Source organism: Daucus carota, chromosome 1 (assembly GCF_001625215.2).
Source record: "Daucus carota subsp. sativus chromosome 1, DH1 v3.0, whole genome shotgun sequence".
Lineage (NCBI taxonomy): Eukaryota > Viridiplantae > Streptophyta > Magnoliopsida > Apiales > Apiaceae > Daucus > Daucus carota.
In genome coordinates this window covers 9862057-9880483 of record NC_030381.2, presented here as the reverse complement: position 1 = coordinate 9880483, position 18427 = coordinate 9862057, and the positions used below count along the sequence as shown (strand labels likewise).

The following is an 18427-nucleotide window of genomic DNA, read 5'->3' as shown; positions in this document are numbered from 1 at the left end:
TACATGTAGAACATTACAAAATGTTTTGTTCTATGAAATATGTTTAATTTGCAGAATATTTGTTCAACTTGCAAAACATGCATTATCTATTTATTAAACATTGATGATCTTCAACAATTTTAATGAATACATGATATTTGTAGAACATATTTTACAAAATAATGTATTTTACAGTGTTTTGATTGCAGAATATACGTGGTCTCCGAGGTCTCCGATAAAAATGCGGTCTCCATAGAACTTTCCTCTCTAAAATAAATATAAATAAAGATATATTTTAATATAACAAATATCAATAATATTGTTTCTCAAAAAAAAAAAAGGAGTCATAGGTCTGTGTATATATAAAGGCTATGAAGTCCAGTGTTACAAAGGCTGTGGAGGCGTTTAGTACACCATTCAAAACATAAACCTCTCCTCCTACCTTATCCCCTCCTCTCTCTCTCTTTCATACAGCCATGACTTCTTCTTCATCAATCATCAACATCTCTTCTTCAATCATTCACCAAACCTCTCTTCAAGAATTCTCAAGAAAACCCACCTCAATCTTTCCGTTTTCTTCCCAGAAATTGACTCATTTCTCATCTTTAAAAGCCTCTTTTTCTCGTTTAAAACAGTCTAATAGATGTGGGTGTTCTTCATTTGTTGCATCTGCAATTGCTACACCCAATTCTTCTGTTTTGAGTGAAGAGGCTTTTAGGGGTCTTGGTAGGTATGAGAAAGATGATGACTTGAATGTGAGTGAGAGTGAGTATGAGAGTGAGGAGTATGAAAGTGATGTTGGGTTTGTGGCAAGTGATGTTAGTAGTGATGAACTTGCGATTACTAAGTTGGGTTTGCCTGAAAAGCTTGTTCAGACTCTTGCTGCTAGAGGAATTACTGAGCTTTTCCCAATTCAAGTTTGTTTCTTTTTCCCTATCCTCATATGCTATTCTCTCTCCCTCTGCCTCTCCCTCCCTCCCTCTCTCTCTCTCTCTCTCTATTTCTCACTCTCTCACTGTGTGTGTAGTATTGTTTTCCCAATTCAAGTTTATATCTTTTTCCTTATCTAATATGTTAATCTCTCTCTCTCTCTCTCTCTCTCTCTCTCTCTCTCTCTCTCTCTCTCTCTCTCTCTCTCTCTCTCTCTCTCTCTGTGTGTAGTGTATTGTTTTTCCCATTCAAGTTTGTATCTTTTTGCTATATGGGTTTTTTATATGAATGTATGTGTATATGTTGTTTAGAATGTTCTTCTGAGGTAAAATTATTCAATAGTGAGAGATTTTAAAGTAGACAGGGATGGAGTGTTATAAAATTATATCTGACAGATTAAATAAAAAGATAAGGTTATTTGTTACTTATAGTTATGGGTGATTAACAGTTTTGCTTTTAAAAAAGATTGTTCTTTTACTTGTGGATAAGACCATCTTGGATTCATCATAAGCAATGAAAAGTTTATGTTTGATTGTTAGCGAGATTATATGATGTAAAACTATGCCCTTTTTCTCTTACTAGTGTTCAATAATACCAAGTGCTATAAGTTACTTTCTAGTGTAATTATCTAGCTATAGATTGATATTTAATGGTTGGTATGCATTTTAGTTGTTGAAGTTTGGATAGTTGTAATTTAACACTGGACATGGTAAAAAGAGGTTATGTTTTTATTTAACCGAATTCCGGTCTATGTATTAATATTCAATGTAGTAAGGTAGCACCAACTTGAGTGCCTAGTTTCAAATGTTTTGTCTTGCCAACCTTATAATTCTATTTTTCCGCATTCCATTAGTACTTTAATTGTTTGTTTAACCTCTCCTTCCTGTACTCTTACTTTACACGGTGCATGTGTTTTATATTAACATAGTCATTTACCTATAACTTCTTTCATTACTTGCCTTGATCATGTAGAGAGCTGTACTAGTGCCTGCGCTGGAAGGAAAAGATCTTATTGCTCGTGCAAAGACCGGAACTGGGAAAACACTGGCATTTGGTATACCAATCATCAAGCGTCTTACTGAGGATGACCAGGAAAGAGGGTCTCAGAGGTACATGTAAATTTATAGAAGGGGGAAATTTACTTAAATTGTGTTGTGTATGTAATCCTGTTTTCTTTATCCCATCCCTGTCTTTGAAGGCGGTCTAGGCTTCCCAGGGCATTGGTTCTTGCACCAACAAGGGAACTGGCAAAGCAAGTAGAAAATGAAATCAAGGAATCTGCACCATATTTGAACACAGTTTGTGTGTATGGAGGAGTTTCATACACCCAACAGCAAGGTGCACTCTCACGTGGAGTTGATGTTGTTGTTGGAACTCCAGGTAGAATTATTGATCTAATAGAACGTAACACCCTCAAATTGGGGGAGGTTGAATTCTTGGTCCTTGATGAAGCCGATCAAATGCTTGCTGTCGGTTTTGAGGAAGCTGTGGAGATGATTCTAGAAAAGATTCCTGTGAAGAGACAGAGTATGCTTTTCTCCGCAACAATGCCTAGTTGGGTGAAACAACTTTCAAGAAAATATTTAAATAGTCCTATGACCATAGATCTGGTGAGTTCTTGCTTTACGTGGTTTTCTTTTGGAAGTCATTTGTTTATTATATATGATGTGCATATTGAGGGTATGACATGCATTTATTGACCAGAAGGTTTGTTGGCACAATGAACTTAAGTTTTCTTTATCTAATATCTGTTTTTAATTACTCAATAGGTTGGTAATCAAGATGAAAAATTGGCAGAGGGGATCAAACTTTATGCCTTAGCATCCACTTCAACTTCAAAGCGTGCTATTCTGAGTGATCTTGTAACGGTATGATTTAGCAGACTTTTAATTTAACTTGCTTTCTTCAGTGTTCCTTGAGAAGAATTAAGTTATCATTATTGTAGTTAACCACATCTCCATAAGTCTTAAATTTTTGAGTTTGGTTTTTATTTTTCTCATGGCTCAGGTGTATGCAAAGGGTGGGAAAACTATTATTTTTACACAAACCAAACGAGATGCTGATGAAGTCTCATTAGCATTGACAAATAGCATTGCTTCAGAGGCTCTGCATGGTGATATATCTCAACACCAGAGGGAGAGAACTCTAAATGGATTTAGGCAGGGAAAATTTAATGTGCTTGTTGCCACTGATGTTGCATCTCGCGGGCTTGATATTCCCAATGTCGATTTAGTAAGTTGACTATGTTTCCATAATATCATCTTAAATCTTAATAGTGATGGCATATATTGATGTCATGTTCTTTTGGGGTTTGCTTTGCTGTATTATTTATTACATTATACTATACCAATATATAGTTCTTTGTGAATATTTATTCTAGTTAATTTCGGAATAACTTAATTAGAGATTGTTCTGTGATTCAGTCTCTTAAGGCTGTTTTGTATCTTCGAGTATCTTCCTACGTACGTTTTTAAAAGGAATGAAAATGGATATTTGAAGAGAATGAGATGATCTATTGAATTGACCTTTATTTTTACCCAGTGAACAATTAATATTCCATTTCAGAATGAATGATAATTCCGTCCATGTGTGCACAATTGATATTATTTTCAATTCAGGAATATTCTTCGCAATTGTTGATCTTTGTGCTTGTACTGTAAAGTTATGTAACATATTATTTGCACTAGGGCCAATACAAGGAGTTTGCTGATTTTTTTTAAGTGTTGCGTCTCAAAATGATCCCTTGAGTTATTCATAATGCAACTAGCATGCATTTTCGCAGTTGACAAAATGTAACTCTTAGCTTTTTTTCTCCTCTCCCAGATTATCCACTATGAACTACCCAATGACGCGGAGACGTTTGTTCATCGATCTGGCCGCACGGGACGTGCAGGAAAAGAAGGTTCTGCAATTTTGATGTACACTAATAACGAGAAGAGAAAAGTCAGATTTATTGAGCGTGATGTTGGATGTAAGTTTGAGCTTATTAGTCCACCGGCTGTTGAAGAGGTGTTAGAGTCATCAGCTAAGCAAGTTATTGTCACCCTTGGTGGAGTTCATCCTGCGTCCGTGGAGTTCTTCACGCCAACTGCACAAAAATTGATAGATGAACAGGGGACTGGTGCACTTGCTGCTGCAATAGCACAGTTGAGTGGTTTTTCGCGTCCTCCATCATCTCGATCTCTGATATCGTATGAACAGGTTGGTTAATAAATTTAGTAGCTTAAAAAGTAAGCTGTCATTAAATTATCAAAACATTTTTGGCATGTTACTCGAATTTTAATATAATAATAGTGTAGGATTTGATAAATGTCACGGTTTTTCTATGTATAACTTCATGATTCTCTCAGAAGATATTATTGTATAGTGTTATGCAGTTTCATTAATTATTCTTTTTCGACTTCAAACTTCTGTTTTAGGGAAAAGTCACACTTCAGTTGACACGTGATCCTGCTTATGCTAGAGGGTTCTTATCTGCCGGATCTGTCATTGGATTTTTATCTTCAATATACACAACAGCAGCTGATGAGATAGGAAAAATACAAATGATTGCAGATGAAAGGGTGTGTTTAATAATAAATTGATAAATGGCTCATGGCTAATTCTTTTCTAAAATATCTGTATCTTATGTGGACTTGGCCATTTGAATATTTTTAGGTTCAAGGTGCTGTTTTCGATCTCCCTGAGGAGGTTGCCAAAGAGTTGCTTGAAAAGCAAATACCACCTGGGAACACCATTACTAAGATTACCAAGGTTAATTTCTTGGAATGTTTTATAATTGTTGTGGTCAATGCATATATTCATTGATCCTTTTAGTTTAATAGACTTGTCCGATGGGTGCCGTTCATTTCACTATTATATAAAATAACTCCCTCCACTCCTTTTTTACTGTTAATCTGATTTTAAATGCTAATTGCTAACAAAGGTTGACATGTCTTTATAGTTGCCTGCTTTGCAAGATGATGGGCCATCAAATGATAATTATGGCAGATACTCCAACAGAGGGGGTGGTATGCGAGGAGGATCTAGGGGTGGGAGGGGTTATGGTAGCTCCCGTGGCAGGAGTGGGGGTCGATTTTCTGATGGTGACGAGAGGCGAGGTGGTGGCTGGGGTGCCGGTCGTGATGGTGCACGAGGTGGTAGCTGGGGTGCAGGTCGTGATGGTGCACGAGGTAGTGGTGGCAGTAGTTGGTCAAGAACTTCAAGAAGCAGCGGGAGTGATTGGCTGATCAGTGATAGAAGATCTTCACGCTCACCATCTTATGGAGATAGCGACAGGTGTGGTAGTCTATTTTTCATAAAAGTCTAGATATGACAATTAACAATGCATTACATAATTTCTCCCCTCTTTTTTGGACCCTAAATGGCTCTATTGTCACTTGAAACTGGTTTACATCTTTCCAGTTACTTAATTACAATGTGATTATTTATCCATGTTATGTGACCTTTGCATATATGGTGTTACCAGGAGCTTTGGGGGTGCGTGTTTTACCTGCGGACAGTCTGGGCATAGGGCATCAGAATGCCCCAAGAAGCTAGGTTTTTAGATATTGATATGACAATCCTGTTGCTGCTGGCTTGTGAATTGGTGAAAGGCTACCACTACTTCATAACCATTATTTCTGTCTCCTATATCGTTATTCACCCGAAGATGATCAAGGGGTCCAAAAAGCTGATAAAATTGATGCTGGACAATATTAGGGACTGTGATGCAGCTTCATTGTTCTCTGCTTCAGTCCTCCGTGCTCCAAACACACAACAGTCAAACTACATAGTATATGGGTTTAATGTGATTTTGCTTTGCTGATTTTGTCATATTTAGTGTTAACTTTCGTATAAACTAAACTTGATTGCCGAGGCAATAGTATGTTTACAAATTTTGTTGTTTGCTTTTCTACTCCCTGTACGTAAGAAACTTTAGATTGAATAGATTAGGTATTTGATCTTTTACATGTGCTTGTGGCTAGATATAGACCGATGAGTTTCTTTAGTTTTCAATGACTCTTTGGAATTAGCAAAGTATTAAGTCCATATACTTCTCAGTGATTGTACCATCTGATAATTTTTGTAGTTGCTCCATTTTCATATGCTTTTGACGTTCTTGAGAAGTTGAGAAACAATTAGGGGAAAGAAAATTATATAAGAAAATATTTAGCTTACAAATTTTGAACATGTAGCCTATCTCCAACAATTGGGCAAACAAAATATTGTTGGCTTTTAAGGTTATAAATTTTGAGTTATATATTAGTCCGTGCTTCGCAAAAGTAAATTATATTTCATAAAATATAATTATTTGATGAATTTGAATTTTACTAGAATTATAAATTTGTAACATATAGAACATTTGAGTAAATGAAAATTTAAAGATACTAGCCTTCAACCCGTGCGAAGCACGGACGGGTATATAGTTCGTAATTTATTATTTATATTTAAATTTTAACGTCATTTTATTAGTATTTTAATATTAATAGATTGAATTTAATTAAATTATATTATTCGACTGATTATATTTTCTCCCGATTATTTGAAAATGGACAAACCCCATATATATATAATACATTTAATCCGATTTTAGTACATGTAGATTTAAAAATTAAAAAAATCAGAAAATTTAAATTTTTTCCAAACATAGACGATCTTGTAATACATTTGAAAGATTCAGTAATTCAATCAATCGAATTTCAACATAATTCTGTAATGTTAATTTTTTTGACAACAGAAACTTTTAAGATTAGAATTTGAAAGGGTTATGTAATGTGTGGTGTTTATATTGATATAGAACACGTTAAAGTTAAAAAGAGTTATATAAAGTTTCTTGTTAGAAAAAGATATTCAAAATTATTATTTATAATTTTATTTATGACATCATTATAATTTTTTAATGAAATATTATATGATAAGATATTGTTAGGAGTGTTTTTAATATTTGAAACTATTTAACAATGTAAGACTAATAATAGACTCCACATTTATAGAGTTGTAGTACCAAAAGGAGAGTACCAAACCAAAAAATATAACTAAAATGTAGGATTACAAATTATACCCATGTTGGCTTATTATAGTATAGTATAGATTAGGATTATAACTTTGATTATTTATTAATGCTGATATTTTATTTGTTGTTGAAGAAGAAATTATTATTTTTAACAATTTTTATTAGTTATGACAAATAAATTAAATAATATTTTTAGTAGATGTATAAATGATATGTTGCCATATTCCTTCAGTATATATATACATAATTTTCACCAGTGCAAGTTAAAATTTAATAAGGTTTAATTATCTAAGCCAATTTGAATGTGCATCTTGATGGTCCTTAAAATATAGTCGATGTTCAGTCTTCAGAAGCCTGAGCATTGTGTTCAGGCACGTCTGACGGTGTGCGAGGTGTTCGACAAAACATAGCCTATGATTTTGAGGGACATATTGTATACGTATGTATTGTTCAGAAAAAATATTATCATAGTAAAATTAAAAAATGTTATATTAATCTCAATGATAATGTAATTTATAATTTTTGAAAATAAAATTAATAAGAAAAATATGTAATAAGAATATTAATCTATTTGATTAGTAATTTAGACTACTAATTTTTATAAATAGATACAACGGTCAACACTGGTTTTCGTTTAAATAACTTGTACATTATATTATTTTTAATAATTTAATTTTTGGATGTCTAATTTATTGTAAATTACTCCCTCCGTCCCTCTGATTTCTATACACTTTCCTTTTCGGGATGTCCCATTCAATTCTATACATTTCAAAACTTTCCTAAATAGTAAATTTTTATAATATAAAAATCCCACTCACCCACTAACTTCATCTACTTTTCTAAATCTATCACTTAAATATTAATGGGTCCCACCACTTTACCTACTTTTCTTTCTCTTTCTTATTACTTTACATTACTTTATACACTTTTCTTAGTCTCCGTGCCCGATACAAATGTATACATCTAAATGGGACGGAGGGAGTAGGTTTTTATTTAATGTTTATATATTCAATGAAAAAGTTAAATTAGAATTAATTAATCAGTTATTTAAAGTTTTATATCAAAATTTAATAAATTTTACATTTAAATTAGTTTTTGTATAATTATTATATCTTACTATTTTTGTACTTGTTTTTCCAGTATTTTAAGTTTTTATAATTATGTCAAAATAATTAAAAAATGATTAACTTTTATTATCCACCTAGTAGTATATAAAGCCTGTTGCCAAATTCAGTGTTAAATGACTGGAAGGTCCTCACTCAAACTACCGTATCCACAACAATGCCACTGCTTTTTTAAAAAATAAATACGGTCCAAACACATGTACAGGTGGCATATCGACACATATGTACACACCGGGTTTGAATGTGTGGTTAGTAGAACACGTGTCGGACATCAGAGTATCCTTTTGTACGGCGTCGGATTTATCTCGCGGTTAATTGCTCTCCCCGATTTTTTGCTTTCTGTTTCTTGGGTTTAAACTCTTCATTTGAATTTGAAATCATCTTCTATCTATTCCTCTGTTCTAATTTGAAATTGAAAGAAGGCGATATTTTAAAAGCGCAGGCCATCTTTGAAGCAGGTTGAATCCTAATTCCTCCATCCCTACATCCCTACAATTTGATATATTAACCATTGTCGCTTATACATCTTCATCATTGTCCCGTTGTTGTTTTGATCTCCTTTTTAAATTTCTTTGTTTTTTTATTGAAATGCAGTGCGCGCTGCTTGCATTCTGTTTATCTGTAATCTGTAATCATCTATAATTGATGGACGAAAATCGCAAACCATCCAAGAAGAGTGCTCCTCTGTTGTCTAATGTTTGTGAGTGCTTTTTATTTCTGTTGATTGATTGATTTAACTGTTTCAACTGTTTTTGTATAATAACAAGATTCTATTCTCCATTTTTTCTATAACATAGTTAATTATGGAACAAGTATGATGAAAGAGTATGCTCATCCCCCAAGAAATGAAAAAGATGTTAATCGCATATTGGCAGAATGTAAGTTCGCAATGGTGTTTTCAGTTTGTACATTTTCCACTTTTACTGAGATTGAGTGAGTATAGTTTTCACTGTTATTTATATTCAGTTTGTATTTTCAGACTTAAACTTGACCAGCTGATTGATGGCATCAAGAAGGAAAAATATTTCGGGACTTGCCTTGCAGGTAAAACTATAAACTGAAATTCTAATTTATGTTTAATGTCAAATTTATGTCAAAACAGATTCAGTTTATTGCAATGACAGAATTTATGTTCTCAGTTGAATATATTTGAACCGGTGTTCATATGACTGCAGTTATGTATGTTGTCGAGTTCCAGAAACGAGGACTCCCACATGTTCACATGTTAATTTGGTTAGATTCTTCTTCAAAGAAGAATTTGATATCTAATGTGGACAAATTTGTTTCTGCTGAGATTCCCGATCCTAAAATAGATCCTGTGGGTTACGAGGCTGTTTCAGCATTCATGATACACGGACCATGTGGTAAAGAAAATCCAAAGTCACCATGCATGAAGGATTATAAATGTACAAGACATTTCCCTAAAAAGTGAGTTGTATATTTGAAATAAGTTCATGAAATACTTACATTGTTCCACAAACAATAAGTATACACTAACACTGTTACATGAATGCCATTCTAACAGGTATTGTGCTTCGACAACTTTTGATCAGTCTGGATTTCCTCTTTATAAGAGGCGCAAATTACCCAACACTGTGAAAAAAGGAAAATCCAACCTAGACAACCAGTGGGTTGTGCCATACAATCGTGGTTTGTTGGTAAGATATCAATGCCATATGAACGTCGAGATTTGTGCACATGTCCGTAGTTTAAAATATCTTTTTAAGTATTGCTTGAAAGGCCATGACCGTGCAACAGTAGAGATCAGAGGTAAAAAAAAGAAGATCAGAAACTGGGCAAGAGGGTGGTCAAGCAGAAGATGAAATACAATCTTTTTTTTGATGGGCGCTATATATGCGGTTATGAGGCTGCTTACCGTATCTTTGGCTTCAACATACACTATAGATCATTGGCTGTGGAGAGACTGTCATTTCATCTTGAGGGCAACAAGTATTGTACATTTAGATCAAATGAGCCCATAGAAAAAATTGCTGAAAGAGAGGAAGAAAAGTATACCCAACTGGAAGCATACTTTTTTCTCAATGAAACAGATGCAAATGCAAGACAGTTTCTTTACGACGAAATACCCCAGCACTATGTGTGGAATGATGCTGATAGATTGTGGACACCACGTAAGAGAGGGAAGAAAATTGGTAGACTGGCGTATACACATCACTCCAGTGGTGAATTGTGGTATCTTCGTCTACTTTTGACCAAAGTACGCGTTGCAACATCTTTCAATGCATTGAAAACAGTCAAAGGTAAATTGCATGATACCTACCAAGAGGCATGTAAGGAGTATGGCCTACTTGATGATGATAATGAATGGGACGAAGTTCTTCAAGAATGTGTAGAGTCAGGTTTTCCAAGTCAGATCCGTCAACTCTTTGTCCGTATCATGGTCAACTGCAAAGTTGCTGATCTTAATGTTTTGTGGGAGAAACACTGGATCCACATGGTGGATGACTTATTGTTAAAGTAGCAGAAATTAACTGGAAATCCTCACCTGATCCTCAATGAAAAACAACAACAATTCTTTGCTCTCGCAGGTATGAAATAAACCATTTCCAGTTATGTTAATTACTTGCTGACCTTTTTTACTATGTCTAAGACGTGGCTAATTTAGCTCTTTATAAATTCATGCAGAGATTCACACTCTACTTAAAAGCATTGGGAAATCTCTTAAAGATTACAGCCAGATGCCTCAACCACCTTCCACCTATCTCGATTGTGGTATAAATAATTTAATCATCGAAGAAACAAGTTACGACACTACTGAAATGCAGAATGAATTTGATGATCTCTATTCTAATTGTAATACAGAACAACTAAAAGTATTTGATTCGGTGATGGATTCAATAGATAAAAAAGAAGGAGGCGTGTTTTTTGTATATGGCAGCGGTGGGTGTGGAAAGACATACCTATGGCGAACTCTGATTTCAAGATTAAGGTCTGAAAAGAAGATTGTACTTCCTGTTGCTTCTTCAGGTATTACGGCTACTCTGATGCCGGGTGGACGTACCGCACACACAAGATTTAAAATCCCTATCGTTCTAGATGACCATTCAATGTGTTCAATCTCTCATACCTCTGACATAGCCGAATTGATCAAGAGGACTGAGCTCATTATTTGGGACGAGGCACCCATGCAACACCGATACTCTTTTGAATGCTTAGACCGTTCTTTGAAAGATATCATGAAAGCAGTAGATCCAAAAAGGTTTAACTTGCCTTTTGGTGGGATTACAGTTGTTTTTGGCGGCGATTTTCGCCAAATACTCCCGGTAATACCAAGATCAGGGCATGGTGAAGTTGTGGCTTCATGTATCACCAATTCAAAGATTTGGAGGATAGCTACTGTTTTCAAGTTGGTGCATAATATGCGATTGAACAAAGGAAGAAATCAGGAAGAGGTACAAGCATTAACAACTTTTGCAAAATGGGTTCTTGATGTTGGAGATGGTAATATTCCAAGATGTACACAATCAGGTTCTGAGGACAACGAAGATGATATAAGCATTCCTCTGGAGTTCTGTAACATGGAATATCCAAATAGTGTGGATGAGATGATTAAAAGTACATACCCTCATTTCATGGAGAATTATCAGAATCCTGATTAGTTGAGCGAACGTGCTATATTATCACCAACCAACGTCACAGTAGGTCATGTCAACAGTATGATTGTGGAAAAGCTACCAGGTGAAATAACCACTTATTATAGTGTTGACACTGCCGAGGATTACCCTGGGAGTGAAAGGGATCAAAGGGCAGCATTCCCACCAGAATATTTGCATTCTATCAACATTCCCGGTATGCCTCCGCATGATTTAAAGCTCAAAGTAGGTGTTGTGGTAATGTTGATGCGTAACTTAAATCAAACATTGGGTTTATGTAATGGGACCAAAATGATGGTTACAAAATGCCTTAAACTCTGTGTTGAATGTGAAGTGATATCTGGGCATTACAAAGGAACCAAGCATTTTATTCCCAGGACGGAGTTGTCGCCTTCGGAAACTACATTGCCTTTTAAGATTTGTAGGAAACAAATGCCACTTCAGATCTGCTATGCCATGACAATTAACAAATCACAAGGACAGTCCCTTCAGAAAGTTGCATTGTTCCTACCAAAAGGAGTTTTCACACACGGCCAGTTGTACGTTGCTCTTAGTCGTGTCACTTCGCCACAGGGCCTCAAGCTTTTTATAGATGATGATGCTGGAAACAATACCAACATAACTCAAAATGTGGTTTTCAAGGAAGTTTTTTATAATCTTCCTCTATCAGATTGATGTTGCTGTTAAATAGTCAGACTCTGATAAACCATTAAATGTTTTTGATGAACTGGAGGAAGAAGCTTCTTGCTTAACATTTAATTCCTCTCTTTTGTTCTTCAGGTTCTCTTTTACTCTAAACGTACCTTTATGTATGAACTCAGTTCTAATACAACATCTATCAATTTAGTTATTATATTACACAGGTCCAGATTACTTTATCACATGAATTATCCACATGATCCATAATTTACTCTACATATACTATTAAAGAGATAAAATATTTTTTTTTATAAAGTCACTATGAAAGATTTAAATTATTAAATTGTTCAGTAATCTATCGGAAAACTACTCAAATCTTACATAATACTAAACCTCTTTGTAACCAATTGGGTAAGATAAACAAAAAATATTATTCTTACTAAAGCACAATAATTGAGATCTTACTGTAATACACCTCCTTACTTTTTGTTGTACGATAGGTTAGAACAAAAAAGTACTCAATCAGCTTATTTTCAGAAGTTTCATTCTAGGGTTCACAACAACCTCTATATATCAAGAAACTAACCTATTTCTGTTGCAGGTACTGTGTAAAATGGAGTTTAACAAGTTTGATGTTGTGCAATTTTTGGATGAATCGAGAGATGACTGGAGTATCCAAGTCAGAGCACAATCAATTTGGAAAGGGATCACAAAGAAGACTGGAGAGTTTAGGGGATATCATATCATTTTCTTCGATGAATTTGTAAGAATCGTAATATTTGGTTTATTAAATTAGTAAGTTCTTCTAATTTTTTTTATAATGTATAATATATTATGTACATGTAGAGTTGTAGGATACATGCTTTCATATCCCCCAAGATTTGTCCTAAGTTTGAGGATTTACTAGAGGAAGGGAAGATATACAACATCAAGAACTTTTTAATCAAGATTTACAATGGTGATGAGACAAGTAGAGCTGTTAGGTTACAAGCATATTTTTTTCGAAAACGAAACTGAGATGGAAATAGTTGTAGACATGCCTCCCAACTTTCCCACACACAGCTTGTAAGTCTAAATGTAAAGACAACCCTATCTGTTACATAGGGATGATAACTCAACAATAGAACAGGACAAGTAAATAACACTACGCCTGCACCGGAATCGGAAAATACGAAGACAAAGGTTGAAGAAGCCATCTACAGTCTTGAAGGAATAAGTTCAGTGGAAGAAGTTCATTAATATGTTCATGCCTCAGTGAAGAATAAAGATTGAAGTATTCAAGATTGTGGAAGCAATGAAGATGTTGTCCAAGTACTCGAAAGATTTCAGTGCAACCCCTGAAGCAAGATTTATATATCTTGGTTGGTTATTTATAATCAACAAACTGAAGCATAAACTAACCCGGAACCGACTGATCAATGTTTGCTGACAAAGACGGTACAATGTTTAACTTCAGTGTTAGTCGCTTGTGAACCAGACCAGTGCACTAAGCGTCAGCACGTACGGAGCTTTGCAAAGTATTTATCGATCGAAGAATTGATCCAGTCATATCAAGTCATTTGTTCCAAAGCCAAGCCAAGCCAAACTTCAGCTATGCCAAAGTCTCTGCTCAAATCCATATGTCAAGCTTCCACACAAATCAGGAAGTGACCTATCTTTTATATGTGTGCACTTATATATTTGTATATGTACAAATATATTTATATATATGTATATATGTATATTTAATTAAATATAATATATATAATATATATGTATATATGTTTTTTTGTAAACATATGTATATGTATATTTATATGTATGTATATTTAAATAAATATATATGTATATAATATATGTATTTATATTTTACATAAGCAATTATATAATTAAGTGTATATATATATTATATTATGTGCATAAATATATGTATATTTAGAGAGAGTTATATATATATATTTATATTTATATTTACACATAGTTATATGTATATTATATATATTTAAATATATGAGAATATATTTAAATATATGTGTATATATATGTTACTATATGTTTATATAAATATTATATATATGTATATATTTATATATACTTTTCTTTATATATTTATGTTTATATTGATATTTATAAATAACAATATATATCTATCTATATATATTTATATATATTTACATTTGTATTTACATATAATTATATATTATATATATTTAAATATATGAGAATATATTTAAATATATGTACATATATTATTATATGTTCATATAAATAAAATATATATGTGTGTATATATTTATATATACTTTTATTTATTAATATAATAACAACATAATATATTATATTATATATATTATGCATGCATGGAGATGATGTCAGGTGTCTAGGGCACTCTAGGGTTTACATGTGCATGTAGGGTTTCACACAAGACATTACACTTGTGAATGATTTTTTCTAAGTCATTTATACTGTGAACACACTGGAAGCATACATGGCGCAAGGTTTGACTTGGAACAAGTCCAAGGAGAGATATCAGTGGAGCCTCTTGCTGTATAGGCGCAAGTTATGAAAAATAAACTAACTCAAACCCTACAGTGGAGCACAGGAAAGTATGAGGCACAAGTTTGAAGAGAGAGAAAGGTGAAGTACAGGGACAACACCTTGGCGCAAGTTTAAGTCAAAGCATGGGTCAGAAGAGAGATATCAGTGGAGCCTCTCACTGTACAGGCGCAAGTTTGAAGCTCTTGCATTTATTTTTAAGTCCCAGGTTGCACCTCTCTTGCCAAGCGCAAGTTTAGGTCAAGCGCAACCTTTGACCAATTCTAGTCAATTGTTGCGCCTCTGACCCTAACTATACTTGGCGCAACTTTGTGTTTTTGAAGAAATGTCTAAGTCCCCCCACTGTGAGATCTTGGCGCAACCTCCCAAAGGCGCAACTTTGATTTACTACTTAGATTATTCTAAGTCATATGCACAGAGAAGAAGACCTGGCGCAAGTTCAACATCAGTGAACTCAGTGGCGCCAATTCATGAAGTTAACCAGGGTTAGTTAATGAGAAGTCTATAAATACTTGAGATGTGAGTTCATTATTCGCACACACTCTTCACCACCTTTATGGTGGAATGGCTTTGTGCCTTGCACACTACTACACACAAATAAACTCTAGCTTAGTTTTGTATTATATATATATTTAGAAGCTAGGGTTTGTGAGTGTAAGTAGTAGTAGCCATTGTAGCCAACCTTCGGGTTTGGATTTATAGCATCCTTCGAGGTATTTATCAATATACAGATATACCTTGGAAAATATTGTGTGTTGGTTTAATATTTTCATATCCTCAGAAATCGACCCAATAAATATCCGGAACACGAAACCCATTACAGAACTGCAATTTGTTTATCCGCAAGATTCATAAAGAATTTTAAATTGTAGTGAGTATCGTATTCAACCCCCCTTTCTACGATACTTTGGACCTAACAATTGGTATCAGAGCGTGGCTGATTGATATACAAATCAGGATCCTTATCGTACGGAAAATCAAGAACCTAGCTTTTGATATTTGATTAGGGGAAATGTTCTTCCGGTTTGTGTTGCTGAATTTGTCCGTAAGCCTAAGCAAGGATTATCTGTTGGATACTAAACTTTGGACCGGGACTTATAAATTTATACTTTAAATTTTAATAAGTTTATTTTATAAATTTGAATTAATTTATTTTAAACTTATTAATTGAGTTTATTATGAATTAATTAAATTTATTTTATGAACTTAATTAAATTTACTTTATAAACTTTACTAAATTCAATTATTAAATTTGTTTAAATTTATTTTAGACTTGTAAAGTTTACCTTTAGACTTTACCAAGCTTATCATAAATTTTTATAAATTTATTATTTAAATTTGTATAGTTTATGATTTAAATTTAAGTTAAAATCTAGAATATAAATTTAAGAGGATTTAACTGATTATGGATATAAGTTCAAGTTCAAGGGTTCAATTTAGTTTGTTCTGGAAGCTATGATTTAATTGGAGACGAGACACTTGAATATTTTCAAAAATTAAATTTATCAAATAAATTTTAATATATTTACTAAATGAATTTGAAATAAATTTATTCTAAACTTATTCAGTTTATTATGAATTTATTTGAATTTATTTTTTAAATATAATTAAATTTACTTTATAGATTTAACTAAGTTTATTTTATACTTTATTTTCTTTCATCTTTTAAAACTTATTTTTAAATTTATTTTTTTTATAATTTAAACTTAGTTTAAATAATCAAGTGTCCCGTAACCTTTTTAATTATTCTACTCCAAGACAAATCAGAATGACATTTAGTTGAGACAGATCAGGCTGACAGATTACAAGACAAACACCGGGCTTTCAAATACCAGATTCTCAGAACCGGTAATGGAAGTACATTGATGACCCAATCCAATTGATTTCTCAAAGGATTATTAGAAGCAGTTTTCTATGTTCGACAAAGATGATTGTGATTCAAAGAAGGTTCTATTGAAGACTAATTTGGTACTACTGACAGTGGATTTTGAAGAAGGTACTTCAGGCCTTGATCTGAGTAATTACTCCTACTTGATTATCAGATCACCAGATCAGGATGGGAACTTGCTTTATGTGTTGAGTGCTTCTTCCCAGGGCTCGGAATATCAACTTTGAATGGTACCACTGGTAGTAGGAAAAGAGAAGTTTTTACGAACGAATCTTCAAGGGATTTCAATCTAACTCAGTGATTCAGGGATATACAATTACACAGTGAATTGTACCAATGCTAAATCCATCCAGAATCAACTGAACCAAAGACAGAGAACTGTGGAGGTTTAAGGATATAATTATCGAGTTACTACCGCACTAAATCAGTTTCGTGCATTTATGTCAGAACCTTAGGATTGAACAGAAGAGTTTGTAACTGCTGAATTTGAGGAAGCTCAAGTTGACGAAAGTTAACACTTTTGAAGAATGTGAGGACAAAACTTCCAGGATTAGCATAACAATGTCTGAGAGGTTTAGTCATGTCAGATTCAGATGGAATCCATTGGTTTCAAGTGGAGACTCTTCGGGGTTCAGTTCGACAGGTTGTTTGAAAACTGAGTTGGTCAGTACACACAATACTGATTGGTATCTTTAGTAAAGAAGGGTTGCTATATATATTTGAAGCCTCGACAAACAAGGACAATAGGGCTTGTCTGAAATTCAAGTGGATGTTTTGAAAGAAGCATCACAACAAGTGTTTATGCTACTTAAGGAAAGGTGTGAGATGGATCAGTTGCTAAGGAGAAGGATGATTATGGTTATTTGGCTATCCCAGCATTCTTTGAAGATGACTCACTTCGCACTTCTCAGGTACGAATTCTTTCTAACTATGCAATACATATTTCTTTATATTCAAAGCATGTTATAAATCTCTGAGTAGAATTGTTTAACACACAAGCACAAGCATGATAGCATCACAATAGATAATGTTGAACTAGTATGCTAGATCACTATTCTGGTAACTAGGATTGATGATAATCTTGTGCATGTGTCTTTAGCAGATTCTTAACATGTGTATGAATATTTAGGATCTGATTATTTGCAATGGTGAGATTAGAAGCTTTCCTTTGGAAAACAACTCTTAGTTTTAGGGGTTATGATCCTAGCATATATAACTTTGTTAAAACACTTACTTTCAAATTCCCTAGTACAACTAGATTTGCTTATTTATCTGAATTGTTTGTTAAGGAATTTATTTGTTCTATGATGGAATGTCTACCTTGTGTTAGTAGAACTTTTAGAACTTCATGTTAGATCTAAAACTAACTTAGGTAATAGAGATAGTATAATGCCGTATAACAACAGATTGGGATTAATCCTTATGCTCTTAGAAGATTATTGAATATCTGTAATTCTACTTGCTACCTGTTACACTTGTGTTAATTGGTTTAAGTAGAGAGTACTGAATCTTCTGAATTGCATAACTGCATGTCTTGCTCTTGTCTTATCTTTGATTGTTTGCCATGTGTATTCAACATCATGTTTGCTTATTTTCATGTCATGAATGCATGTCTTTGTACTTGCATTGATTTTAGAAAAGCATGTTTGAGAATCACATTAGGGCAATGTCTAAATAAGAATTAGCATGTTAAGGTTGCTTCTGTTGTTACCACTGTTAAAGA

The 18427-nt window shown here is 33.6% G+C and overlaps 3 protein-coding genes across 3 annotated transcripts; all 3 read left to right on the top strand.

The window, feature by feature from the left end:
* Positions 1-359: 359 nt before the first annotated feature.
* LOC108192255 (DEAD-box ATP-dependent RNA helicase 3, chloroplastic) lies at positions 360-5907 on the top strand. Its single transcript, XM_017373231.2, has 10 exons — positions 360-896; positions 1882-2018; positions 2108-2519; positions 2679-2777; positions 2917-3141; positions 3733-4110; positions 4329-4472; positions 4567-4662; positions 4853-5187; positions 5378-5907. Exons 1-10 carry the CDS (start codon positions 456-458, stop codon positions 5454-5456), a joined length of 2346 nt encoding a protein of 781 aa, XP_017228720.1. The 5' UTR covers positions 360-455; the 3' UTR covers positions 5457-5907.
* Positions 5908-9847: 3940 nt separating this feature from the next.
* LOC108203994 (uncharacterized) lies at positions 9848-11648 on the top strand. The gene is made up of 2 exons (XM_017373229.1): positions 9848-10388; positions 10675-11648. The coding sequence occupies exons 1-2, from the start codon at positions 9848-9850 to the stop codon at positions 11646-11648; spliced, it is 1515 nt and encodes a 504-aa protein (XP_017228718.1).
* A 57-nt stretch (positions 11649-11705) lies between these two features.
* LOC108203995 (uncharacterized) lies at positions 11706-12317 on the top strand. Its single transcript, XM_017373230.1, has one exon. The coding sequence runs from the start codon at positions 11706-11708 to the stop codon at positions 12315-12317; it is 612 nt and encodes a 203-aa protein (XP_017228719.1).
* Positions 12318-18427: the final 6110 nt, after the last annotated feature.

What these genes read in the sequence shown, in the direction of transcription:
- LOC108192255 (XM_017373231.2), top strand. Translation starts at nt 456, where the DNA reads ATGACTTCTTCTTCATCAATCATCAACATCTCTTCTTCAATCATTCAC. An exon ending in TTCTGAGTGATCTTGTAACG is followed by an intron (nt 2,778 to 2,916) that starts GTATGATTTAGC and finishes CTCATGGCTCAG; the next exon opens with GTGTATGCAAAGGGTGGGAA. An exon ending in CTCTGATATCGTATGAACAG is followed by an intron (nt 4,111 to 4,328) that starts GTTGGTTAATAA and finishes CTTCTGTTTTAG; the next exon opens with GGAAAAGTCACACTTCAGTT.
- LOC108203994 (XM_017373229.1), top strand. Translation starts at nt 9,848, where the DNA reads ATGAAATACAATCTTTTTTTTGATGGGCGCTATATATGCGGTTATGAG. An exon ending in TCAAGAATGTGTAGAGTCAG is followed by an intron (nt 10,389 to 10,674) that starts GTTTTCCAAGTC and finishes AAATTCATGCAG; the next exon opens with AGATTCACACTCTACTTAAA.
- LOC108203995 (XM_017373230.1), top strand. Translation starts at nt 11,706, where the DNA reads ATGATTGTGGAAAAGCTACCAGGTGAAATAACCACTTATTATAGTGTT.